This window comes from Phoxinus phoxinus (assembly GCF_949152265.1).
Source record: "Phoxinus phoxinus genome assembly, chromosome: 24".
Taxonomy (NCBI): Eukaryota; Metazoa; Chordata; class Actinopteri; order Cypriniformes; family Leuciscidae; genus Phoxinus; species Phoxinus phoxinus.
In genome coordinates, this window is record NC_136899.1 from 7,425,284 (window position 1) to 7,452,941 (window position 27,658).

Consider the following 27,658-nt stretch of genomic DNA (forward strand, 5'->3'; position numbering starts at 1 on the left):
AGATATCTGATAAATATGATGCATTTATAAATGTAATCTCAACCTCATAAAGCCTCACATTTCCTGCTTTATGTGGCCAGCTGTTGCTGTTTCGGTAGATTTGCTGCTTCTCCCGAGGCTGCTGATCTGTGCTGGTCTACCATAAGCCTCTCAGTGTTGATAAAGGGCCGTTTGAGTGTGTCTGAAGTGCTGAGTCACTTACCTTCCTGCAGGCTCAGGCACAAACACAGTTATTATTAAAGAGATATTCACATAAAAATTCAATTCTGTCATCGTCTACTCACCGTGATATTAATTAGCAGGGTTTTGAAACCTCTCACCTCTGAGAGCTCTTTTAGGAGTCTCTGTCAGCTTAATTCAATCACCACGACGGCTCCAGCACATGCTTATAGAAACCTCTTCAGCTGAAAAATTCATAATTTGCATGGTGATCAGGAAAATATGATGCTGTTCTGTAAATCCACACTGTCAGTTGAGTACAGCGCACTTCCTTTATGAAGCTTCATGAACTAGTGATGTCAGATGTGTGTGCTGACGGTTTACACACACCAGTGTACACATATGAAATCAGACTTACCAACTCTAGGGCTTACAATATGAAGTAAGTTTTTTTAAGACCAACACCATCCGCCCACCAGCGCTGCGTCCAAAATGTAATACTTCCCTGCTATATAGTTTGCAAAATCAGTATGCCAAAAGAATAGCATGTCCGAATACATAGTATTTGAAAATCAGTAAGAGAAAAGTCCCCGATTTACCTACTACTTTCTCAGAGATTCTGAAGTGCGCATTCGATGGACACTTTACAATCCCGTGAGGCCACGGGAGGGTCTCTGCCACTGCTCAAGTCCTGAAGCCCCACAATCCCTCATTTCTTCTCTTGCTGATTAAGACTGAGGCCACAATGTGGGCCGGCTTGACAGGAGCAGATAAAAATACACCTGCACCCTTCATCGCCTTTTAATCAAGAGAGTGATTACACTGTGCTGGTGTGAGCGTCTCAGAAACTCTCTTTCTTCCGGCACTGATTTAGCCACAGAGTCCAGAAGTCGGCTGCCAGGGTTTATGTAATGTTGTAAATACTGCCCTCTCAGTTAACAGTAATCACTCATATGTGACTCTTCTCTAGGACACAGAACATTGCTGTTGACCGACCTACTGTCTCCTCCGGTATCATGTTTATATGTGTGGATGAATTGTGTTAAGGTGCTATGTTTTAGCTCATGGCTGGCATAACGCCACACCTCACGGAGAACCTCCGTTCTGAATGAGCTCCACTGTACTTGGTGAAGGGAAACCCATGCCATCTCTTTTTACTGTTTATGAGTGGTTCAAATGAAGACTAGAGAGTTTACCTTTACCATCACTGTTCCCTGCTGGTGGAAGGATCTGCCTAACTCAACCAGAGCTGCTGAGTCCGTAGCCATTTTCAAGAAACTGCTGAAGACGTATCTTTTTCAGCAGCACTTGATCCAGTAATACTAACACGTTCTCCTCTATTCTATCTTTAAAAAAAGATTGCGTTAGATTGAACTGTGAAGGGTCATAGCACTTACATACTGTTGTCCTACTGCTACTTTAATTGCTTCTATTGTTCTCATTTGTAAGTCACTTTGGATAAAAGCGTCTGCTAAATGAATAAATGTAAATGAGTTCAGAGTTACTTCCCTTTCACACTTGAGTCTTAATATATCTTTCTTGTTTCTCTACAGGCATGCTAACCATCACAGACTTCATCAACATACTTCACAGATACTACAAATCACCTATGGTATGTAATGCACTCATCCTTGTGTTATTTCTTCTTCTTCTAGTTTTCAGCAGAAAAACTGAATTCTTAGGCCCTGAACACTGACAATTTCATATTCAATTGTATAAAAAAAAATTATTTGTATTTATTTATTTGTATGTATGCACTTATTTATTCATTCATATATATATACACTTTTACTTCAATGAAAGGTTTGATTTTTGCAAATTAAAAATTTTAAATTAAAAATCAAAAGGAAAAACCATGCAGATTTATTTTGTATAGTCATCTTTGATCATATTTACCAGGGGTGCCAAAAATTCGGACCACAACTGTGTGTGTGTGTATGTGTATATATATATTTTTATATATATGTATACCGGTATATGTGGCCTTTCTTATGTTTGTTTGTTTTATTTATTTATATAGCACGCTTAATACAACAGACGTTGCCTAAGGTGCTTCACAAACAATAGAAGATATATGTGGCCTTTCTTATGTTATTTTTTTCTCTTGGGCCACTTAAGTGACATTTTATTTTATTCTATTTATTTTATTGCCTGGGTTCTTAGTACTTCACTGACATCAAGTGTACACGTGTACAGTAAAAGGCGCTGTATTTACCTTTGCTGGCTGGCAAATGGGCCTTTGATAGCCATGAGCATTTTGTGAACCTCACACCATTTAAAATAACTTGCACTGCTCTGGCTGTGCTCAGTGTGATCCTGAACACAGACATGGCAGAGTCGAACATTCCAGAAACACAAAAAGTTGCTTACTATATAATTCACAACCTCAAATCCGCTGTATAACTTCTCTTCCTACTCATCAGTATTCCTATTAGAGTCTTGTGAATTTATTCAAGAACAAAGAAAATCACTTTGAATAAAAGCAACATCAAACATTCTCTCCCATTTATTTGGAAACGAAACGCCCCATCAGTTCTATTCTGCAGAGACAGGAAGTAGTTGAGAATGCTGAAAGCTTCTTCCTCCGCTTACAGGGAAAGCACAGCTGTGGCTTAATTATTTATCTTTGTGTGCGTATGTTACATACTGACGATGATCTCAAATAGACACTAACAATTCCACACATGTCCATGTGTTTCTCAATTGGCAGGATGTGTTTTGATTGAAGAATGCGCTGTTTGTAGGGACATACCATGATTTTGACCATTTACTGATTTATACTTTATCGTTCAAAAGTTTTCCAAAAAGTCTCTTTTGCTCACCAAGACTGGCTTTATTTGATCAAAAATACAGTAAAAAACGTCATATTGTGCGATTATTACAATTTAAAATAAGTGTTTTATATTTTAATATATTTAAAAATCTAATTTATTTCTGACTCAACGCTGAATTTTCAGCATCATTATTCCAGTCTTCAGTGTCACATGATCCAGACTGATATGCTGATTTGCTGCTCATGAAACATTTTTTATTATTATCAATGTTGACAACAGAACAGCATTTTATTTGAAATAGAAAACTTTTGTAACATTATAAATGTCTTTACTTTTGATATAATGCACCATTGCTGAATAAAATAATTTCTTTAAAAAAATCTTACTGACCCCAAACATTTGAAAGGCAGTGTATATTATTAATGAATGCAACATTGCATTTTAAATTTGACATTATATTTTACTTGAAGTGAACTGGAAGAACGGGTAATTCAAAACACAGCAATATTTATATAAACATCCATTCAGTATTTAGCAATTTAACCTGACCTAATACACAATGCATAGAACTGTGAAACTATCCAAAGAGTTTAGCCAATCATGACAGAGATAATTTATGCAGAAGTCTTAAAGGTAAAACATCTTTATAAGTGGACTTTATATCTAATGGTAGAATATGTCCCCTTTAAGTACAGGCACACACTCGCTATCACTCTCTTCCCAGCATTTCTCCCCACAGCCTCCAAGAAATCGTGAGCTTCAGCATTAACCCATTTTCATCTCCCATCGGTCATTATCACGCACTGAAAGGTGCACACACGCATGCACACGGTAATCATTAGCTAACATATGGAACAGGAGCCTGTGCATCCTCTGATCAGCCGTGCTTTTATGATTAGTCATGCGGGTTTAGACGTTACCCTACATCAGCAGTGTGGTGCGGAGCTTTAATTGGTGCTCCTGTGGGAAGCCTGCTGTTTCTGTGTCTCACTTTCACTCAGTCTGTGTTTTTGCTCTTAAGGGGCAGGACTACACTCCTATATCTCCTTTTCCCAGTTTCAGGAATCAGGCTTTTGGGGTTTCCCAAACTTGGACCTCGTCTGTGTTTCTCATTGGTCTTGTTGGTCAGCAGATGCTTATGTCAGATTGTGTTGCAGGAAAAAAAAATAAGGTTTATACGTTAATGTACTGTGAACAAACAATGAACAACTGTATTTTTTAGTAACTAACATTAACAAAGATGAATAAATACTGATTGCTCATTGTTAGCTCATGTTAGTTAATACATTAACTAATGTTAACAAATGAGACCTTATTGTAAAGTGTTACCATTATTTATTATAAAATATGCTCATCTACAACCTACAGTTACATATCGTTGTTATATGTAACCTATAATTTAGATATTTAAATGCACTTTAATAATTGTATACTAATTATTTATACAAATTTTATGCAATACAATTTAAATATAATAATAATATACATTTTTCAATTGATACATTTATTATTATTATTATTATACAATGAGAATATCAGTATAATGTGAATGTTTGTAATTTGAGTAATAGTCTCTTGTTTTTGTTCAGGTACAAATCTATGAGCTTGAGGAGCATAAAATTGAGACGTGGAGAGGTAATACATTTTCACAGGTGTTTACTGGTTTGTTTTCTAGATGTTTTGTTTATTTATTTATTTATTCATTTATTTTTATAACAGAGCTCTATCTACAAGAAACATTCAAGCCTTTAGTGAACATATCTCCAGATGCAAGGTAAGAGCAGTTCATTTCTGCTAACATGCATGTTATTCTTGGCCTTACAATGAAAAGTCTGTAGGGTAATCTTATATATTGAAGAGGACTTGTGTCTTTCCCCTGCAGCTTTTGACAGTACATTAGTGTAGTGAACCGCTAGAGTTCCTTTAATAAACCACAAACCCTTTTCCTCTCATATATTGCCCTTTCATTTAAGTATTGTGCTGTTTGCGCATATTTAGCAGTGTGTTCAATTATTCAGTGCACGTCGTCTTGGAAGAGCAAAACTCTGAATTTCATCAGGGTCTTCTGAAGTTGCCAGTGTTCCTCGGGTCACTGCAGTGAAATTGACTTTCTCTGTCTCTATATCATGTGTGTTTCAGCATATTTGATGCTGTGTATTCACTGATCAAAAACAAGATCCACCGGTTGCCCGTCATCGACCCTGTCAGTGGAAATGCACTTTACATTTTGACGCACAAAAGGATCCTGAAATTCCTGCAGCTCTTTGTAAGTTCATCTATATATTTATTCTGTGTATACATTTTGGGCTTGGATGTTGTTTTTTTGACAGGGGTTTGGGGTTTAACCGATGCTGTAACAAAGTGCACAGTCATTTCCTCTAGAGTGAATGAGGAAGGAACAGAATGAATCGGATGAAAAAGTGCAGAGAAAGGGAGGGATTAAACAGATGAAGAGGCAAAGAACCGTCCCTAGATTTATGTAATCTATCTGATCACAATTCCATGGCCTTATATATGCTTCAACGGTGTAAACTGCTTGCATCTCTCAGGAGAATGTCAATGTCATATAAAGACTTTGAAAGAGAGATGTTGATGTCTGAGCAATACAGCTTTTACGTTGCACTGCAAGGGAAAATAAAATGTCTTTTATGTACTAAGCCAATGTAATTCCTATAATTACTATGTTTTTATGTAGCGTGAATTGTGAAATGCTTGTGTTTGTGTGTCTCAGGTCTGTGAGATGCCAAAGCCTGCCTTTATGAAGCAGACACTGGAGGAGCTGAGCATCGGGACCTACAGCAACATCGCCTTCATTCACCCCGACACGCCAATCATCAAAGCACTCAGCATCTTTGTGGAGAGGAGAGTGTCAGCACTGCCTGTGGTGGATGAGTCGGGTATGATTCGAGAGAGAAAAAACTAGATATTGTGAATTCCAATAGAGTGCAACAGTGTGTCCACCCACTTTTTTCAGCAGCGTTGGTTCCTGAAGTATTTTTTCCATTCATTTCTCCCATAGAGATTTTTAAAAAGTCTTTGTCTAAGCGTTATGAGCCATGAACCAAGTCAATCAGCTACGAGGTGAATCATAACGTTACAAACTTTGATTTGAAGCAAAAAATTATTTGAAAATCGGACAAAAAAGACTGTACTTAATGTCTTTAGTGAGGGAAAGAACTACAATCCCATGAAGCATTGCTAACAGCCTGATCAAATTAAAAACGGAGGAATATATAACTACTCCTACAACCTCATAACTCACAGTAAGGCTGTCTTTAAAGGTTTATAAGTTAAAAATGTATTTCCCTATGGAGAAAATGAATCAGGTTTTTACTTCAGGAACCCAACTCTTACACTCTATACAGTCAGGAAATTTACTTATTTCAAATCTAATGACTTTTTTCTTTGTATTTTCCACTTTCAGGAAAAGTTGTAGATATTTATTCCAAATTTGATGTCATTGTAAGTATATTATGTATTTATTTTATTGTTAATTGAGCAAAAAACGATTGGCCTATACACCAGACATACATTATCTTCGTGTGTGTGTGTGTTTGTAGAATCTTGCTGCTGAAAAGACGTACAACAACCTGGACATTAGCGTGACACAGGCGCTGATGCACAGGTCACAGTACTTTGAAGGGGTCATGAAATGCAACAGATTAGAGATCCTGGAAACAATAGTAGATCGGATAGTCAAGGCTGAGGTGAGCCGAGTGTGTTCCTTTGTGTCTTCATTTTTCTGCAACATTGATATTATGACCAAAAAAACGTGCTCAGTTTTAGGTATTCTAGAGCTGTGCTAGTTGCTCTTGGTTAATATTAAATAGCTTCTTTTGGAAACAGGAATTCAACTGTTGCCCTTGCTCTTGGTAATGTATTCTAGAGCAGATCTTGGTAATGGATATGCAGGAGCTCTAGTTTTTGCAGATTTTCAAAAGTTCCTCCAGCTCTTCATAGATAAAATATTTTACAGTTGCTCTTGGTAATATGCACTAGAGCAGCTCTTGGCAATTGATATCATATAGTTACTTTAGATTACTGTAGATTAGATATTCTCTTGAGCTCTCAGTGATAGATATTCTACATCTGATTCTGATCTGGTTACATTCAACAGTCAGTCTAGCTCTTTTTCGAGGGAATACTTTAGAGTCACTCTTGGTAATATATATTCTAGAGCAGATCTTCAAGAGTTGCTCTAGCTCTTCATAATGGTGATATTCTAGTGTTGCTCTTTTCTATTCTATAGCTGCTTTTGTTCACTATAGATATTCTAGATAGATATATTCTACAGCTAGTCTTTGTCTTTATAGAGGTAAATGTTGAGTTGTTCGTGATAATGTATTCTAGAGCAGCTCTTTGTAATAGATATTATACATCTTGCTCTAACTCCTTTATAGAGGAAATATTTTTAAGTGGCTCTTGGTAATACGTATATTATACAGCTGCTCTTGGAAACATATATTGGTGCTCGGGCCTCTTGGAATTGCTCCGTTTATTATTATTAGCACTTGTTCTTTTTAGAGGAAATATTTTACAGTCGCTCTTGGCAATAAGAGCATATTTTGGCTTATTTCACTATAGAAAAGAGATTCTAGAGCAACTGGGTAATAGATACCCTAGATTTTCTATAGCTGCTCTAATTCAGTATAGAGGAGATATTATATCTTGGTCCTCCCTCTTGTTTCTCAGTATTTTAGAGCTCCTCTAGAAGCTGATGTCTCTCTGTTCTCAATCAGGTGCACAGGCTGGTGGTGGTGGATGAGAACGGCAGCATCGTGGGCATCGTCTCTCTGTCGGACATCCTCCAGGCGCTCGTTCTTAACCCCGCAGGTATAAATGCTCAGCATTCCTAAAGCTCATTTCCAGCAGGACCCTCCTCCTCCCAACCTCTCTCGCCCAAACCACAGGTACTACATACACAGGTTGCCTGACACACCGCCGCTGCTGGGGTCACCGAGACTATGCATGACCACTGCCTGGCTCATGATGTGTGCGCCGATGGCATGTGCTAACTTGCACTTTCTGTTTCCACCACAGAACCAAACATGACTTTGATTGGCTTTGATTCCAGAGGGCAGTTGACAAAGGATGGTGTGTGTGTGTGTGTGTGTGTGTGCGTGCGTGTGTGTCCACATTTCACCGCATATGATTTTGATTAATGAATGACACTTGCAGTACATCAGAGCCACTGCAGGGCTGCCCATCTGCTGATGGAGTGTCCTGCAGTATTTCAACTCAACCACTCATTCTGTCCTCTCAACAGATGCACACAACACACACATAATGTCCTAGGTTTTTTTTCACAGAAGAATCATTATATAGTTGTGCTTATAAGTTTGCATACAATTTGCAGAATATGCAAGATGTTAAAGGGATAGTTCACCAAAAAATGTAAATTCTGTCATAATTTACTCACCCTCACCTATTTTTTCATGAGAGATTTTAAGAGAGGTTTCTGTCTCTCCATTGAAAGTCTATTCACTTAAAATGTTTCAAAATGTTCATAAAAACATTGTAAAAGAAATCCATAGAAATCGAGCAGTTTAATCCAAGTCTTCCTAAAAGACATGATCACTTTATATGATGAACAGATTTAATTTAGGATTTTATTTGCATATAAACATTGATCAGCTAATGTACACAGAGCACTCAAATATAGTCAACGGAAGTTTAACCATACTTGCATACTTGCATGTGAGAAAAACCCCCCACATTGGTTCCTTAAATCAGTGTTTAAATTTAACAATTTTATATTCTGCAAGGGGTGTATAAACTTATGACAAAAAAAGACATGAGCAGAACTGTATAACCGATGGAATATGTTGCACATCTTGGTATGACCGACATCTAAATCCAAATCAGATGGTGGGATATAATACACTTCTCTCTATTTTGTCAGAAAACTCGAACTTTCTGAATTTGCCTCTGAGAGGTCGCTGTGTGCCGGGTGCCCGTCTTGTTGTCTGTGAATTTATAACACTGAATATTAATTGCTGCTGTGAAGAGTGTTATGAATCCTAAGTAGCAGATGTGATGCTGCTAATATTGCAAATAGTATGCATGGATCAAAAGATATTCTGCCCTGGTGTACAGTCCTGCTCCTAGAGAGGGACCTTCCTGCAGAGCAGGGTCAGAAATGAACGGAAGCTTGAGGCAAAAATGACACCAAAATTAACAATAATACCCCTCAAATTCAAGATAAGGGGGCAAAAAATGCCCCATTACAATTCAACTACATTTATTACAACTGTAGTAATAGACATACAGCCCTCAAATTTGTAAAACGGAGACTCATGTGCTTGCTTGATGCACGAGAACCAATGAGGTTCATTCTTGTCACCCCAGCATGTTTAGGCTTCTGCAAGAACCAATGAGGTTTGTTCTCGAATGTTAAGCAAGTACGATTGAGCTTCCATTTGCTATATTTGAGTGCATTTTGTGAATAAAAGCCTATATTAAATCTGTTCATCATATAAAGTCACTTTAGAAGACTTAGAGTGTACGACTCATATGGATTTCTTTTTCCGTCAGTGTTTTTGGGTCAATAGTCTTTCAGTCGAGGGGTAGAATACTCATCTAAAATATCTTCATTTGGGTTTTTGAAGATGAATGAAAGACCTATGGGTTTGAAACGACATGAGAGTGAGTAATTGATGACAGGGTGAACTAACCCTTTAATGGAAAAGTTCTGACCCTGCTGCAGAGTCAAGTTTCAATTTAGATAAAACACTCTGAACCTCCAAATCAAGGACGTAGGAACTAAATTTGGCAGGAGGGCCGATTTCAGAGCAGCTCTGGTTGAAAATGCATGTTCATGAGCTGCCTACTAGTGGTTATACGCAGTACTGCAACTTGAAAAAGAGACCTCTCGTTTATATGTTGTCTGCTGTTTTACCATTGCAGGTATGACCAAGAAGGACAGCGAAGCTGAGACGGAGTGATGCGTGCTGAGATTGCTGGGCCATGTGACGTTGCTGGCAGAGACTGGAGACAATAAGTTTGAGCCACATCTCTGAATGAAAGAGAAACCAAGAAACTTGACCTAGATGTGTGCTATTAGACGGCAAAAGAAGGGGTTTAAGGGTACACAGACTGGTTAATTGGTCTATCATTTAATATATGGATGAACGTAGTGGCCGCATGAGGCGATTAAGGTGGATCATCTCTTATTCAGAAGGATACTGTGAACTTTGCCTATTATATCACACTAAGCTTCTGCACGCACACTATGATATCTATACTTTTAGCTAGACCTAAAACTACGCCATCTGGTTTCTGAACAGTGGTCTGCGCACAGACTATGGACTGTACCATGATCGCCTCTTTTGGGAGGGGGGTGTCTGTGCGTTTGCAGGGCATTCAGTAATAATCTCAGTATTCAATGCATGTTAGGACTGTTTGCTCCTTGTGTATAAACGATTTTCAGCTTGTGCCGTATGAGCCCAGCTCGCATATTTCTACTTTTGACTACACCTCCTGAATTAGGAACTGTTGTTTATTTCATTTGGTCTCCCCTTTGTAAATACAGACAGAATTGGTTTCCTCTCTATCTGTCTATGGTGCCTTCTGTCCAGCAGTTATCGCCCACTACTGGTTGCCAACAGAACAAGATTAATTGAATGTTTAAATGTATCAAAGCGAATGTCACAGTTGTTACAAAAACCAAAAGCCCCTTTTTGCTGTTTTAGTGTGTCACTAAATGTATTTACTGAAGAGCTCTACATTTCCTCACTTTGGGTGTTCATTATTTTCTTGATGTTTTTAAAATGATGCTGTAAATGATAATTAAAATGTTTATTTATTTATATTTAACACTTTTGTATTCTTGAAAGTGATATCTAAGTGTGAGATGGAAAGAACTATTAAGCCCCTATGCAGTATAACTTGATGTTGAAAAGTGATTCAACCTTAAAATCCCACTTTTTTTTCCTGCCCATGAGGCGACTGATTCTAGTTTGTATCAATTGTACTGTACACGCACACAGAGCTTCTGTCTGAAGAATCTACAAGTGCCAGAGAAAGGTATATTTTTCTGTGTATTCAGTGTTGTTTGTAATACTTCACATTATCATTTTAAGTTCTCGTTATTTGTTTTGCAGATATGTAAGTGCTGTTGTCATGAGAGTAATGTCCAGAGATAAATGCACATCACTAGCATGAGAATGCTAATGGTTATTAATACTTTAGATTCATTTTTATTTTACAGTTAAATAATAAAAAAGAAAAACAATGTCTTTTGAAACTTTTCTTGTATTAAGATGATTCATAAAAATTTGTAAAAATAAAAAATAAGAGGGAGAAGCTGCTCATGTAGCCTACAACATGTGTTTTGGTGTTTACTATATACTGGGAAAATATGTAAGAATTTGCCTATTTTAGTTTTCCTATATATCTGTTCAATCATATCTTTCATGAACCTGACATATTTTGCCGACCTAGGCTATACCTCAAGTGGCAGTAGGCTAAAATGTCAAGAGTTTGTCACAAAGTACTGTTTGCTTATAAATATAAATAAAATGTTAATAAAGTACAATTACAATTCAAAAAATTATGAGTAATTTTGAACTGAGAAAAGCAGCAGTTGCGGGTGGTATGTGGATTTTTTTTCTGGATTAAACAGTTGCTGCCAGCCAGGTGTGGCAGGTCACATGACCTGCTAGTAGTCGCGCCTAAAACCCGACTAAGAAAATTGGCAGTAGCCTACCTTGTGGCTCCTGGATGTTGTTTCAGTAGGCCTATATATATATATATTTTTTTTTTATGGAACAATTGATTTAACATTTAGAAGAAGAAAAAAAAGTAATCTTAAAAAGAAAAGTTTGCAAATGTATTTTAGGTTTTGTATCATATTTGATACACCATGCTCATGGCTCATATAGTATGATATGAATATGGAGCTCACTCACACACAAAAAAAACATTTTTATAGACGAAAGACGATGGCCCAAACTGAGCAAAAATATACTGTTATTTTATATGGCCAAAAGGTAAGATGAAATTCTGATACGTAGCTAATGTAAATAAATGAGACCATGAACCGAGGGTGGACGTTTTTAATGTAAAAAAAAAATCAAAAGAAATAGAGGGATAGAGGGAAGTAGATTGTGTAGGGCATGCATATCATCATCATGTCGATCATTTGGCTTATAATTCACGTTTCCAACATGTACTGTCTGCTTCAGGCTATGCTTAAGGTTAAATGTCTTCCCCTGTAAAACGCAACATAAACAGAAGTCAAAAGCATATACTAATATGCTGGACAAAATGATGTGCCACATTACTTGATGGGAATTCTAGTCCGAGATAAAATACAAGTCTCTCTACGAAAAAAAAAACAAAAAAAAATCGTGTCAGTCAGAATCAACCTGTAGCAATGGCTTGGTGCGCGCGCTCTCCGTGCGCCTCTGAAGAGCCTGTTCCTGACTCGCGCTCATTGGTTCATTTGGCTGATAGCACCTGACTCGCAATCCACCCGTTTCTAACTGATCCATGAAACCATAAAGACATAGCACGTAGGCAACTTCTTGTCGACAAGCTCAGATCTTCATATCTCAAGGTAAATGTATGCATTTAGTTTTTAGTACTAAATAGAGTAAATATAAATAACTGATGCTGCAAACGCTTTATCCCAGATGTGCATGTGAGATTAACTACACAATTAGAGTTAAAAAGTTCCTCTCGAATGAGGGTAAATCATACAAATGATTTCCTTAACTGGAACTACGCAATGTTTAGGATATACAGCTAAAGCCTATATTTATTTTATTTATTTTTTTAACTTGAAATGACCTGTTGTGTTGTACGAATAATGATTGTAATCGCATTTAATACTATATAATATTATATATAAAAACCTACCTCAGAATGTTTGCATTAGCCTACAACAATAAGTGTCTTTTGCAGATATTGAAAGAATGCGTGCGTGATGATTTTATATTTAGATTTGTATTGTTTCACTTTGCTCGATATTGATGTCACGCCCTTCGTGAAGTAATTTAGCGGCTGCAGAATATTCCACTCTACGTGACAGACAGCACATAGTCCAAATCTCCGACTCTAGCTGGATACCTAGTTTATATTTGAAACAGGCATTTGTGGCAGGTGCATTGATATGAAATGTGATCATTTACAATCATAAGCATTTCGCTGCCCCTTTTAATCTTTGTGTCGGACGCCAATATCATGAGTAACGGCATTTCACATTCACATTTGCATTTAACCTTGCAGACTCTCGCAAAAGCTCCATTCAAGATCATTGGCTGTCTCAGTGAACTGACTCCAGAAGCCTTGACTGCATATCTAGGCATCACAAGTGAAGGTTGAGCGGTCAGTCACATGTGGTCATTTAGGATTGTCTTAAGGCATCCCTAACTTCAAAATTACGGCTACTATATTACGGTGGCATTCTGTGAACAGGGTTCCTTCCCACTGTCATGGAAAATCTTGAAAATGTGGACTTTTAAAAGTGAGATTTTGGCACATCATAGAATCGAATAAAATCTAAAATCTTAAAAAGTCAAGGAAATGCCATTGACACTTCTATTACGTTTCAAAGGTTTTGGGTCAGTAAGATAGAATGCAGTCTTACTGACCCCAAACTTTTAACAAACAAACAGTACATTATTTATTATTAGAAGCAATAAAGACTTTGATTTCTATCTCACATAAATGCTGAACTTTCTATAGCTACATAAAAAAAAAATATAAAAACAAACCTAATACAAATGTAGCCTATCATTATGTACACTTTTTTTTTCAACTGTAATAATATAATAATAAGAAATGCTAGGCTACTTAAGTACCACATAGGCATATTAGAAATTATGATTTCTAAAGGATCATGTGACACTGAAAATTCAGCTTTGCCATCACAATTAAAATAGAAAATAATTATTATAAATTGTAATAATATTTCATAATATTACTGTTTTACTGCATTTATGATCAAATAAATGCAGCCTGAGTGAGCGAGACAAAAATAAGTCTTACCAGCCACAAACTTTTTAATAATAGCATTTCATCGAAACAGCTATTTCTGAGCAATCTCTATAAATGTGTAACCTATATATATATATATATATATATTTTTTTTTTTTATTATTATTATTTTTTTTATTATTATTATTATATACATTCAGTTAGTAGTATCAGCATTAAGTTAATTCTAAATTAATACACAACGAATTGTGATCATTAGTGTGTTGCATCAATACTTTTGGACTTGGTGGAAACTGGTAAAAGAGCAGAAAGTCAGCTCCTACTCAACCATTGTCAAGCTGATCCCTGTGTGACTTTCCTGAAAGCTTTTTGAGTTGTCCATGAGTCAAACAATTCATGTGCACATTGTTTTTAGATGCTGGCTTCTCGTTCACTGGTGCGGGGACTGCAGTCTGGATTCTGGAGGAGGGTGTCAACTTCATCTGGTGCCTGGGCTGCACATCCTCACGGTGATCTATCTATCTATCTATCTATCTATCTATCTATCTATCTATCTATCTATCTATCTATCTATCTATCTATCTATCTATCTATCTATCTATCTATCTATCTATCTATCTATCTATCTATCTATCTATCTATCTATCTATCTATCTTTCTTTGACTGTTCTTGTTCTTGTGTGTTTGTCCTCAGATGTTGATGTGCTTGATTACTCCGCTCCTCAGTACAACAACCGTCCGGACACTCCATGGCCAGATGTTCCATTTGTCAGAAATCTGAGTGCCGAACAGATGAAACTCAAGGAAAAAGAGAAGGGGCCGTGGACCCAGCTCACCAAGGAGGAGAAACTAGCCAGTAAATCTGCAGGGCTAAGGCTAACCTTTTGCTTTTTTTAATCTACCAACAACCGTAACAAGTGGAGGCTAGACTTTGAACCTGGGTGTGGAGGAAACTGTTACTCACCTGAAAGAACACATTTGTCTTTACAGTAGCTGTATAAACATGCTCATATGTCGTCTCCAGCAGTTTTACTGTAAGTAGAAGTAGGTACTGTAAGGAAAACATTATATACAAATTATAAAAAAACTTTTTTAAATGCGCATCAGAGAATGAATCCACGAATGACAGTTTTCACAAAAATATTACGAACCACAACTGTTTTCAACATTGACTATACTTATACTTATATTCATCCTTATATTATTATTATTATTATAAAATATGAATGGTATTTTAGACAATAAACCGGCATATGATTTCTGAAGGATCATGTGACACTGAAGACCCCAAACTTTTGAACAATATAGAATATTACTATTATTCTATTTGATATTTGATTAATATGATCATATTATCACATTTTATTATCTATTTTACAAGTATTATATCCTTTTTTATTATATTATATTGTCTTCTATTTCATTTATGCATTTGGCAGAGGCTTTTATCCAAAGCGACTTACATTGCATTTCAAGGTACACATTTTACATTCTTATCAGTTCTTGATTTCCCTGGGAATCGAACCCATTACCTTGCACGCACGCACGCATGCACGCACGCATGCACGCACGCACGCACGCACGCACGCACGCACGCACGCACGCACGCACGCACGCACGCACGCACGCACGCACGCACGCACGCACTTGATTAGGTATGAAGAGTTACTTGCTTTTATATCAGCAAGTTTATTTTATATTTTATATAATTTACCCCATAACAGTCTGTTTGGCATAAATATAGTGAATCTTTTTTAAATATTCTTAATATTTATTTTATATTTATTTATTTTTCTATTAGATTTTTGTACATTTTGTATATTTAATTATTTTCATATTAAATAAATGTACACTGTAAAAAAAAAATTACATCCCCAAGTCAAAATTTTCTAGTGACTGATAACATCTAAATTTTTCACTTAGTCTGACATATTATTTCTCATTGAGCCAATGTTAACAGACTATTTCAACAATTAATTCAATTTATTTTACAGAATTTCACTTGGGCCAATTTAAAAATTTAGATGTGACCAGTCACTAGAATATTTTTACTTGGATAGGTTACATTTTTTTTACAGTGTATCTATTTATATAATTCATATAATATTTATTTGCAGTTTTATATCCCTTTGTGATGTATAATAGATTATTTTTACCTGGGTAAAATCCCTCAAGGCTAAATTATTAATATAGTAAATGGGTCATGGGTCTTGGGAATTATAATGCTAATGCCGGATATGCTAATGACACTCATTTAGCCTCAGGTATATAAAGTTCTTTACCACCAGATGGCAGCGTTGTCCAGCGGTTTGAGTTGAATAGTGGCAAACCTTGCCCTCCAAGTGTGCATGCAAGCAGGGCAAACTACTAAATCCAACTATTAAGATTCAGTCTGTGTGTGGTGTCTCTTTCTTTGCAGTATACAGACTCACACACGAGCTGTCGTTTCCAGAGATGAATAAAGGCTCCAAAGAGTGGATGACTGTCCTCGGGGGCATCTTCTACTTCCTTGGCTTCACAGCGCTGCTGGTCTGGTGGCAGCGTGTCTATGGTGGGTTTATATATGAACATATTTATACATATACATCCTCTAGTCTAAATGATGCTTAAAGTCATATTAGATTAAAGAATATTGCAGTGTTTATCCACACACTTTTTTTTAAAGTCCATGTGCCCTCGTAATCTTTAATCAAAATAACTTCCCCTCCCTCTTGCAACAACATCTCTTCTCTGGTGTTTACTGGCGTGAGGGCGGGGCAACCTGTCAATCACATGACATCAGCATTAGCAAACGACAACGAACCAACAACCAATACATTCTCAATGGATAAAATCAAGTCCCGTCTTACATTTTTTCTTGTTTGAAAAGATGTTTGGCTCAATATACATCACAATAGGGAAGAAAAGACTATCACAACTTCCGTTTTATGGAGACTTTAAATGTTTTTGATTGCCAGAATATGGCGGGAAAGCTTTAAATGCTTGAATTTCAGGCATTTCATCATTACTGATACGCTCTTTTGCTTTGATGTGAGATCCGTGTGGATTTAATTGTGTTGATGATTTATTTATTCATCCACTCAGAGTCAGAGTCAGTCATTGAATTCAAAATCAACCTAAACTATTGGCTTCTGCTAAATTAAGGCTCAAAACCTCACTTAGCATTCCCTGTCAGTGATTTCCACTTGGATTTTGTTCTTTTTGCCTTTTAATTTGTATCCCTTTCCTCTAATGTGACCATCCGATAGATCTCAGAGTACAGATCGCTCTTGATTTTAACACGTCAGATGGAGGAATCAGCTCTGCCTTTTTACCTGCAGCACACACTCCCACTGCATTCCCTCGGCTGAAATAATTGGACTTGGTTGCGTTTTGCAGTCAGCAGTTTAAAGGAGCAGAAAAGAGGGGAAAGATTTACGTGTTTGAGCCTCGGCTGCAGTTCAGGAATCCCTTTAGACCCAGCTGAACTTCTTCACAAATAGGAAGAATTCCAAGGCTGTGTGTCTAAGACAGATGGAGAACAGTTGACATGTTTAAAACAGAATGAGTGTGCATTGTGTGGTTGTGTGTGTGTGTTTGTATAAGTGTGTGAGCGAGTTCTTGTCGGAAGCAGACGAGTCTCCTCAATCTCGGTCTCAGAAGCCCCAGTTCTTTGAGGAAGGAAGTCAATCCTACATCACCTCAGGAGAGACACAGTAGAGGAAAATAATGCAAGAAGGGAAGAAAACAGAAACTGTGAGAACAAAAGTTTGGTGAGGATCCTTGGGGGGATGGGGGGGGGGGGGGGGGGGAGAAGTAGTCAAAGTGGGAAAGGTATACAGAAGTCCAAAAGTCAGTTGTCGGTTGAGCGCTGGGTATTTCCCACATTGTCTGGCTCATGTTGTGACTCGAACAACTCTGCTCTTGGGCGCTGTTCTTCAAACTCATTAAGACTCGTCTGAGGTTGACTTCGCCAATTGTCGGGATTTAAAGAGGAAATTAATTGGGACACATGCTGCAAGAAATTTATGTTCTTGCAGGCACGACTGCCCAAAAAACTGAAAAGAAGTTCCTTCACATACCTCAGGGCAGGTGCACAGACTCCACCTGGCAAAAAAAATGAACTGTTTTCCATAATCTTTTTGATGTGTTCATGTGGTAGAAAATATACCGTCTGCCTTAAGGAGGGTGGAGATGCCCTTGGAAAAATGACATAATATAAACCAAATACCAGATATACAGAGTCCACATCCAAAATTTGAAACTGGAGACAGACAGAAAGTTTTACAATTTAGAAAAATGTACATCAAAGAAGTATTATTATAGCAAAGTAAGAAATTTGCCTAGTTTTAACTCGCATGGAGTGAGAAAGATAAATCACATCAACACTTTTGCATGTTTAATGTAAAAATGACAATGAAAACCAAAGTGACATTTCAGAGAAAATTATGAAAATATATAAATATTTTATATAAAAAAAATATGTGTATATATATATATAAATGAACAATAGATGCATTTTTTGGACTTTTGAACTCTACTGTATACCAATTTTCAATGCATCATTCTTATGATTTAGTTATGAAATAATATAGCCTCCACCACTGCAACCTTTTTTTGACCGAGGTTATTTGCATATTTATTTGCTCCATTTTTACATGAACCAGGTTTGTGATATTAGCAGATGTGTTTGTGCATGGTGTGCAGACACAATTGTTTTCTTTAATTTGCTTATTATTTTTTTGGCCTGGAGGATAAAACCCCAGCAGAAGAGTCTGAGCTGGCAGGTGCTGCCCTAGGACACTTAATTGCTGACTATCTGGGTTTTTTTCTGCTGACAGGTCTACAGTTCCACTGAGGGGATTTTGCACAATAACCGTGTCTTCCACAGCGACATCTTTTCCGCTTTTTTCATTTAATGATTTACCATTTAATGAAACCAGAGTTTTATCTTAAGCCTTTAGAACTTTTGATAAATTCCATGTTTTGTTTGGTTATTCTGGGAAATATATTAATACCGCTAATACATTAAGGGCATTTCTGAATAGTTTGTTGTCCCTTAAAGGGATAGTTCACCGCAAAAATGAAAATTTTGTCATAATTTACTCACCCTCAATTTGTTCTGTTGAACACAAAAGAAGATATTTTGAAGAATGTTGATAACCTAGACAGTTGATGGTAGCCATTGACTTAGTAAGAAAAAAAAAATACTGTGGAAGTCAATGGCTACCATCAACTGCCTGGTTACAGACATTCTTCAAAATATCTTCTTCTGTGTTCAACAGAACAAAGAAACTAATTTTATACTCACAGACTTGTTTTGTTTTTTTCAATTTATTTTTGGATGAACAATATATTTAATCTAGAATTTCTCTAAATTCTTTCTTCATGTCACCAATTATGTTTTTCTCTGTTCGGCAGTGTATGGTGATGTTCCGCACACTTTCTCTCAAGAGTGGGTCGAAAAGCAGACGCAGATGATGATAGATATGAGAGTGAACCCCATCCAAGGATTCTCTAATAAGTGGGACTATGAAAAGAAACAGTGGAAATAAATGCATTCTGATGTAATAATAACTGAGAATGTATCAAGTTTGCATTAATGAGATGTTCCAAACTCAATAATGCTGTGCAACCGGCAGCCTTAAAATGTATACCTGTGTGAATCCAAATAAATGCGCTGAATTAAACTCAGAGCTGCTTCAGTATTCTGGCTTTGTACTGTTTGTACTGAGAACAAAGCATGTGTGTTGGTCCATTTAACCTGATACCTGATTTAATATGCGTTAACATGATTGGCTGGGGCAGGAGTGAGAGAGTGTGTTATTGGCTGAGGAGTTAATCCAATCACTTTTCAAGTGCCTAAAATGACAAGTTCATTATAGAAGTACAAATATTAAATGTACTATAGTTCCACAGTGCTTAAAATAGTTTTAGATGAAGTCACACTGCTGTCACTACTTGAAATGTCATGTCAATACCCAATAGACACATAGCACTGCTAATTGCGTTCAACAAGTAGATAGGCAATTTAAAGGGTTAGTCACCCAAAAATGAAAATTACCCCATAATTTACTCACCCTGAAGCCATCCTAGGTGTATGACTTTTTTCTTTTAGCCAAACACAATCATTGTTATATTTAAAACATATCCTGGCTTTTCAGTTTTTGAAGCTCCAAAAAGCACACCCATCCATCAAAAATATAATATCTATCTATCTATCTATCTATCTATCTATCTATCTATCTATCTATCTATCTATCTATCTATCTATCTATCTATCTATCTATCTATCTATCTATCTATCTATCTATCTATCTATCTTTTATACCAAGCCACATTGATTCATTGCACTGAACAAAAATAAAATACAATAGGCCTACTGAGTTCCCCAAATAAAATGTGTTACGCTTCTTAGTTCCCCTATTGAAAATGTAGCCTATTTGTCAAAATGTGAGAAGCTTGTACTTAAAGACATGCCTGAAGTATGGAGTCCTGAGGGATTAATGAAAAGAAGCTTTGACAAAGCTGAAAAGAATGCACTTCAAACACAAACCCAGACACCATAAATACTCTGCATCTGGAGAGGCATAGTACTACGGCAAAATAAATGAATGGTGTGACGTAGGAAGTGCCGCCCCCGAAGAGAAGAGATCTTCAAACAGTATTCAGTTTCAACAACAGTCCTAGCGTTGCTTCAATGAACGCGCGCCTGTCTCGATGTCATTCGTTGGCGGTGACAGAGCACGCTTAATTTCTGCACGATCCGTGCCGCGCGTTGGAAAAACTGAATCTTGCCAAAAAGCGTGGAGATATACTTGTACATTTTACAAACAGCAAAAGTGCTTCTTCGCGCGCTGACTTGGTTGCTATTTTCTCTTCCGTCTTTTCTGGGACATCGAATGTCAGTGGAATAATTAGAAACACAGCGCTAGCTTTAACTCTCTTCTTCGGTCTCGTAACGTCAACGACGTCGCAGGGTTTTTTTTCTCTCGCGATTGGCTGGTGGTTCACTGGAATATAAGCGCAGTGAGTCTGAGCTGTGAAGGGGCATTCCTCGCGCCGCGCTTGGATCTTGACCGCGCGCGCTGCAGCAACGGCCACTCTATCCATCAACGGCGCGCGCTGGACGTTTGCAGACAGTCATGGCTATAAAGTTATAACCAATGAATGTGATACTCAGTTATATTATTTTCCTCAAAAATACCATTCCAATGAGAGAAATCACGTCAGCGTGATGTGAATTTGAATTTTTTTCCGAGCCCTTCTCTGTTGGAGACCGTTTTCCCTTACGATGTACTACTTCGAATAACCGACTCTTTACCGCTCGCGCTCGTTTTTATCCTGTTTAATAACGATGGCTAACGAAATTCGCTATGACAATCGGAATATTGTGGAGAAATATCTCAATCACAAACTTTTAAAGAGGGGATATGTATGGAAACTTCCATCTTCTGGGGAAGAAGATGACTCCTCTCCAAACTCGGACAGGAGGAGGCTTCAGGCTCCCTCGGCCGGCGGGGGTAACAACTCTGAATGCCTGATAGCCCACCGGCTCACCCGTTCAGACTCTCATTTGAGGCTCTACCGGGTGTTACGCGAGGCTGGAGACGAGATAGAAAGGATGTACCAGCGTGAATTTGAGGAGATGTCCCACCAGATGGTATTTAGTCCCAATGCAGCGCAACGCAGCTTCATAACCGTGGCTGAAGAGCTCTTTAGAGACGAAGTGAACTGGGGGCGGATCGTGGCATTCTTCGAGTTTGGCGGGACCATGTGCGTGGAGAGCGTCAACCGGGAGATGGCGTCCCAGGTAGATAGTATTGCACACTGGATGACAGACTACCTGAACGGGCCACTGGAAAACTGGATCGAGGAAAATGGAGGTTGGGTAAGTTTATGGTCAAATGATCGTGACCTTTGCCCAGTCATTCATTACTTCATCTCTGCAGCTGAAGCTTAACATCATATAAAACACAGGCCTATCAAACACCGAAGACCCATGCAATGTTGTTTACTATCACCTTTTACCAATCAAATTATTACTTTCTTGGTAAGGTTTGATTCTACTAAGGAGGGTCACAGCAGATTTTTAAAAACCCCATGACAGCAAAATTTTTGTGCCTTTTTGCTTTGTGGCTTCTATATCCAAGTGGACTCCTAAACACTGACAAAATCGAAAAATATAGAAAGGGACTAAAATATTGATGATTTATCATGTAGGCCTACTACAGATTTGTGTCCAATCAAATTCTCTCTAGTAAGAGAAAGTCCTTCCGCCATATCACCCAGCACTTAGCAATTCATGTTTAGGGCTGTGATCTAGCACAAGGCTATTGGATATTTAAAATATGTTTTGTCCAAACTTCCTGTTTCAGTATGTTGTCACTAGGAAAAAAAACTACACAACTGTAAAGGGATTCATGGGGTCATTACGGCGTGCAAGTTGCGTAGTAAGACTTTTACATAGTTTCAGGCACTAGTCTAAGGCAATGAAATGAGTTTAATTCATTGTGTCTGCAGCGCTATTTAGTAGAATGGGTTAGTTCAGTTGTTTGAGTGGTACTGGTCTGGTTTGAGTTGAGTAAGCTTGGTTTTTGACAGTTCAATCAAGGTGAAAGTGACACTTCAATCATTAAGCCACGCCCCTTTTTTCAGAGTGAAGTAGGCATCCTTCTTCTCAAGGACATATATTACTTTTTTGCATGCTATAGGTCATATGAATTCTTAATGATTGTTTGGTTGTACTTGTAATTGTAAATAATTCCAGCAAACGTGGGGGGGAAAATGAAACACTGTGAGGTAAAGACGATTTTTTAAAGAGATAGCCTAAAGAAAGATGTTTTTGCACGAGGTGAAGCCTCAGAGAGTTCATGCTGTGATTTACCAGTGGGACAGTTTAAAGAACATGCTATTTTCTGTGCCTGAAGACACCTAGGTAGGGTTGTGGCAGCTGCTCGAAAGCCTCATCCGCTTGCACTATTTGTTTTGAAGACTTATTCAACTAATTAAATGTATAATATGATAACAATTAAATTATTATAATTATTATAATAATTATATATATAATTTTTTATTATAATAAAATATATTTTTACTATCAAAAATATATACAAAATTATCATTCTAATAATATAAATAATAATCATTCCTGGTTGGGGACTTTGAAAAAATAATTTTATGTAAATTCACGAGTCATTCAAGGTCAATGGTGCAACACTCAGATACTGTATAGTGCATGTTTCTTTAATGCTACCACTACACTATAATACACTAAATTGTTACTTGCACATGGCTGGCACAACTGGCCCCTGGTGGCTTGTCTCTGAAAAGAAAGGAAATCTGGCACGTGTAAAAACCAAGCCTATATCCATGAACATCCAACTCCCTAGTCAAAACAAGTAAACATTTTTATTCCTTCTTTTTTCCTAAAGAGCCCTTGCTTTAACACTATCCTTCACTCTGACTGCAGTGCTTCTGTGCTGAATTATTTACGGTATGAATTGATGCAGCCCATCATGGTTGTGTTGATCCTTTATGGTTGGACTGACTCCACCCTATTCATCTCAGAACCTCAGTCTAAGATGAGGGCTGTAGACAGTACTGTCCTTCAAATCATGAACTGAACTATTATGCGTGTTATAATGTTAGACAAAAATGGTTAAATGGTGTTAAATTGCAGTTTGGGAATCTTTTCTCGTTTTCTTCAAATAATCAACCATTTGAGTATGGTAAATATGGTAAGCACAGCCCATGTGAACGCTCCACTCATGTACCGCTCATGCTCATCGGAAAAGCAAAGTACACCCAAATAATGCGCCACAATTTCTACTTGTTTCTGTTTACAATAGCCTAATACTGTGCTGCAACATGATGTGGTATAACCGCGCTGCAGCGCTGGTAAAACGACGCTACCCTGTCATTCACTGATCCGCTCCTCACGCTCTGCTCACATGTTCTGATATAGGACTATACATTATTTGGATAATTGGTCCAAAAAAATGGTTAAATATAATTCTGCTGCATAGAATCATTCAAATGATTGAATTTCATTAAAAAGTATATTATTAATACAATTAATGCAAAAAAGCTCATATAAAATTAGAAATATATATATTTTTAAAAGCATTTTGAGTTTCGGTTTTCGGCCAAGTGCATCCAGAATTTTCGGTTTCGGTTTCGGCCCACAATTGTAATTTCGGTGCATTCCTACAGTCTTCTTCTGACTGCAGACTAGAGGATAGCCTAGTTTCTCCACTGTCTGGTACAGCTGTGCAGGTGGCCCCGCGGAGCCAGAGCCATTATTCCTGTCTGGACGAAAGGTGTGCTGGGGCTGAATTAATGATGGTCATTACTCACCACATCTGCTGTAGGTTAGACTGACTCAAATGGCCTGTGATAAAGGGAGGTATGGGGAGAGCTTTTCAGAGCGACCACCGTACACAAACACTCTTCAAGACGGAAACCCGCTTTCCCATTATTTCATTCTCTGTCTGTTATTTTAAAGGTCAGTTGTAATGAATAGATGTTGAACTATTTTATTATATCTATATAGTGATGTATCAACTCTGTCATTCCTTTAGTGAAGAGATGCGGTGCAATTAGGACACAATTAGCAGAGAAGCATTTTAATAAGCCTTTACATGTGCCTGCATTATTCACAAAGCTCAGCACTTTTGTCCAGAGGCAATGAATGATTTATTTATTTCATTTTGTCATGAAAAGCACATCTAGAGTTTGCATTAAGACTGTTATTGCTGAGAGAATTGGCTCACTCATGAGAGTTATATATTACACTGAGTCTGTCATTAACAGCTTCTTTAAACGTAGGAATTGTTTTGAAGTGCTGAGAGCATTTGACATTGATAAATACTCGCACAGGGGATGCTTCCCGCTTGATTTCCTCTGTAGTTAGTTATTTTAGGGGAATCTTTATTAAGTTACTGATAGTGTCCCAATAGCTTACCATCAGAGCGCTGGTGCTGTCTAGGCCTGTTCATTTGCTTATGCCTCATATGAAGAATGCATTTAAAACTTGCTATTTGGTGATTTATAAGGACTTTTATCTCAAGAACGGAAGCATCAATGCGGATGCAGCGAGTCAAAACACTACTATAAGCCTTATTTTAATGTAGTTTTGATCTGTTACTCTGTATAAAGTTCAAGTGACTCGGGTAATGGAAGAAGAACAATTCTGCCTTTGCTAAGCGTATCACACAATTAAGAACGTCAAGTGTTGTGTGATATTCATTTCCCCCATTAGAAGGTCCTCAATGTGTCAGAAGGGCTTCCCATTTGCCCTAAATTGGTCAGATGGCTTCACTTCTCTGGCTGAAAAAAATGTTCTCTCCACCCATGGTTAATCCCGACTTATTATCCTCCTTTTGAATTAATGTGATTCATTAATCCTTGGATAAAGCCTGTCTGTGAAGAATATATGATTCAGCTGTACCACAGCGCTCTGTCTTATTACTATTTTTCCAGGCCCCCAGCAGGGATACCCCGTTTACCCAGCATGCCTTGGAGACCATTGTCTTACTTCAGCCACTATCACAGGTTGAAATGGACTCAAAAGTCTTTTAAATGCATGTTCTGTTCATGTAGATGGTCTTTTGTTTACAATGATACAATTATACTAGACATAATTAAATTGGTTCTGTTAGCCATTTTAATGTAGGCTAGTTCTTCTTAATGATGAAAGTAAAACAAAAAATAATTATTGTTGCCGCTATTTTAACAACGGCTTGCATGAGTCTGGAAAACTGAATAATCGTAGTTTTATGCTGCTTGGAAAGTTTTCCATCCATTTTGGCCTTTCTTGTGACCCTTTAACTAAAAAATGCCTGTAGAAGTGTTTTATAGGTGACTGCAAAAAATAGACTCAACCACTTTATCTGCCTTTCTTTTTTCAGAAAAGAAGAAAAGAACATCCTATACATGTTACTCAGGTTTCCTTTGTATGTAAACACATTTACCATAGCATTGGAGGCTTATCCAAAGTGCACGCATGCCTGTTAGCGTTTATGTCAAAACCAGAGAAACAACAGGTCATTTCTTTCCTTTTTCTGAGTTGAGAAAATCAGATTTCTTTCAGTATTTTGTTCTGCATGTAAATTTATACTAAAATGATGATACTGCCCCACAAGGGGAAAACGCTCTGTTATGTCATATTTTATTAAAATATGTTCTCATCTTCTCATGCATTAAAATAACTTTTTTAAATGGTTTAATTGCTTTTTTTAATGTGTTTAACAGAAGCTGTAGGAGTAGAGTAGGTCTGTTGCCTCCCAATATTTGACAGCACTGCACATGGCAAAATAGAGCAGATGCTCAGACATTTAGGACTTCTGGTTTGCAAAATGCTTAATGAGCTTTCTCATTACTGTGTAACCGCTTTGAGCTAGCTCATTTAGCATGCTCTTTTTTCCCCCACCCCCTCTCTCAACAAATTGATGTTTACTATTGTCGTAATTGCCATGTTACTGTTGAGGTGTAGGTAAATATGGAGCTTTGTTGGTTTGGTGAACTGAGATCAAGTGCAATGCTTATGTGGGGCGTTTGCACATAGGCACACTAGTTATCCCAATGCACAAAATTTGCTTAATAATCCCCCACTTATTGTTGAGATTGAGTGAAGCTATTATAATTAAGTCAGTCAGCAGTTTAGGTTCAGCTTAAACCTTAATATTTTACTATAGTTTTACTATCCTTGTGACTTCCGGAGGCAGCCTAGCATGTGGCATGTATTGTTTAACTCCAGCCCCGATTCAGATAATGAAATCAGTCCACGTGTAAGTTTGTTTAGACAGACTACAATTGCGCAGGTGCTCACCCACACACCACATACCTGCGGTTCATTACAGGTTTCTTGCTGTGTACAGTACACTGCTGATTCTGATACCTTAAAGGCATTTTGACCCCACCTGGGTCTTTTGTTAGTGGGTGTTGCGTTTTGGGGCGTTTTACAGTTTGAGTCAAAGAACTTCAAAAGCTCTAGCATTGCTCTTGTATTCATTTGTCCCGAACATGTGCCTCCTACAGCCCTTTCAAGTGACACTGTTTATGAAAGTGATATTGACAAGAAAGACAAACCATAGGAAAAAAACAGTCAACAAATGAGTGCAGAGAAAATAATAGAGTGTCTCTTTTTTGACATTCAGTGATAATGGCTTCAAACAAACATGCTGTGTATTTTACCGTTGCAGTGTACATCTGTGCCTGTGAAGGTGCCAAGAAAGGTTGCGGAAGAAAAGAAACGTGAGATTAAAAAAGAGGAAATGGAGGAGGCAGATAATAAGAGCAATAAAAGAAATCAGGAAGGATGAAGAACTGTAGAATAGGCGACTGTGTAAAGAGTATGTTTTGTTATTGTACCTTCCTGCCCAGCTGCTATCAGGTGGGAAAGGTTGTGGCTCCTGCTCCTGGGGGGCAAATTATGGCTCCAAGGGTTTTTCTGATTGGCTGCCGGAGTGCTGCATGGTGCCTTTGACCTCAAGGCGAAACCCTCTGCTGGGTGTGTCTGGAAAAGAAGTCTGATGTTTGGTGGAGATGCAGGGTTTTATTATAGGTCTGGCAGTTGTGAGAAAATAAGGATTCCCCAGCTGGTGTGGTCTCCTTGGTTTGAGAAACTAGATTCTATACAGAGGAACAAAAGTAAGGGTAAACGTTCAAATAAATAAAGAGAGTCTGCGGACAAAATTATTAATCATAACCCCCCCCCCCCCCCCCCCCCCCCAAGCATATTTCTATCCTCTGAGGATTACAGAAAATAGAACAAATTGGATGTGAAAGGTGAGTTCAGCAAG

General features: G+C 37.6%; 3 protein-coding genes across 20 annotated transcripts in view; all 3 read left to right on the top strand.

The window, feature by feature from the left end:
* Positions 1-11,478, top strand: part of prkag2a (protein kinase, AMP-activated, gamma 2 non-catalytic subunit a) — a gene marked incomplete at its 5' end in the record, with an annotated part of 51,478 nt that extends 40,000 nt beyond the window's left edge. For 8 of the 16 annotated variants that reach the window (XM_079602385.1, XM_079602378.1, XM_079602389.1 and 5 more), the window contains 9 exons: positions 1,713-1,771; positions 4,523-4,568; positions 4,653-4,707; positions 5,073-5,199; positions 5,665-5,830; positions 6,358-6,395; positions 6,494-6,640; positions 7,673-7,766; positions 9,840-11,478. In XM_079602385.1, the coding sequence (XP_079458511.1) occupies positions 1,713-1,771; positions 4,523-4,568; positions 4,653-4,707; positions 5,073-5,199; positions 5,665-5,830; positions 6,358-6,395; positions 6,494-6,640; positions 7,673-7,766; positions 9,840-9,877 (770 nt within the window). In that variant the 3' untranslated portion in view covers positions 9,878-11,478. Of the gene's footprint in view, positions 1-1,712; positions 1,772-4,522; positions 4,708-5,072; positions 5,200-5,664; positions 5,831-6,357; positions 6,396-6,493; positions 6,641-7,672; positions 7,844-9,839 lie in introns of all 16 variants that reach the window. The other 8 variants (XM_079602377.1, XM_079602386.1, XM_079602384.1 and 5 more) reach the window with 3 other exon arrangements.
* A 900-nt stretch (positions 11,479-12,378) lies between these two features.
* Positions 12,379-19,560, top strand: cox4i1l (cytochrome c oxidase subunit 4I1, like). Of its 3 annotated transcripts, none has more exons than XM_079601888.1 (6): positions 12,438-12,492; positions 13,164-13,262; positions 14,290-14,383; positions 14,569-14,730; positions 16,294-16,425; positions 19,275-19,545. In XM_079601888.1, the coding sequence occupies exons 3-6, from the start codon at positions 14,290-14,292 to the stop codon at positions 19,406-19,408; spliced, it is 522 nt and encodes a 173-aa protein (XP_079458014.1). In that variant the 5' UTR covers positions 12,438-12,492; positions 13,164-13,262; the 3' UTR covers positions 19,409-19,545. The 3 variants fall into 3 exon arrangements, with proteins under 3 accessions (XP_079458015.1, XP_079458014.1, XP_079458016.1); XM_079601890.1 differs by having other exon boundaries at positions 12,443-12,492; positions 13,164-13,254; XM_079601889.1 differs by lacking the exon at positions 13,164-13,262 and having other exon boundaries at positions 12,379-12,492; positions 19,275-19,560.
* Positions 19,561-20,491: 931 nt separating this feature from the next.
* bcl2a (BCL2 apoptosis regulator a) overlaps positions 20,492-27,658 on the top strand; it is a 50,116-nt gene continuing 42,949 nt past the window's right edge. The window contains exon 1 of the mRNA XM_079602533.1: positions 20,492-21,744. Within this exon, the coding sequence (XP_079458659.1) occupies positions 21,211-21,744 (534 nt within the window). The 5' untranslated portion in view covers positions 20,492-21,210. The remainder of the gene's footprint in view (positions 21,745-27,658) is intronic.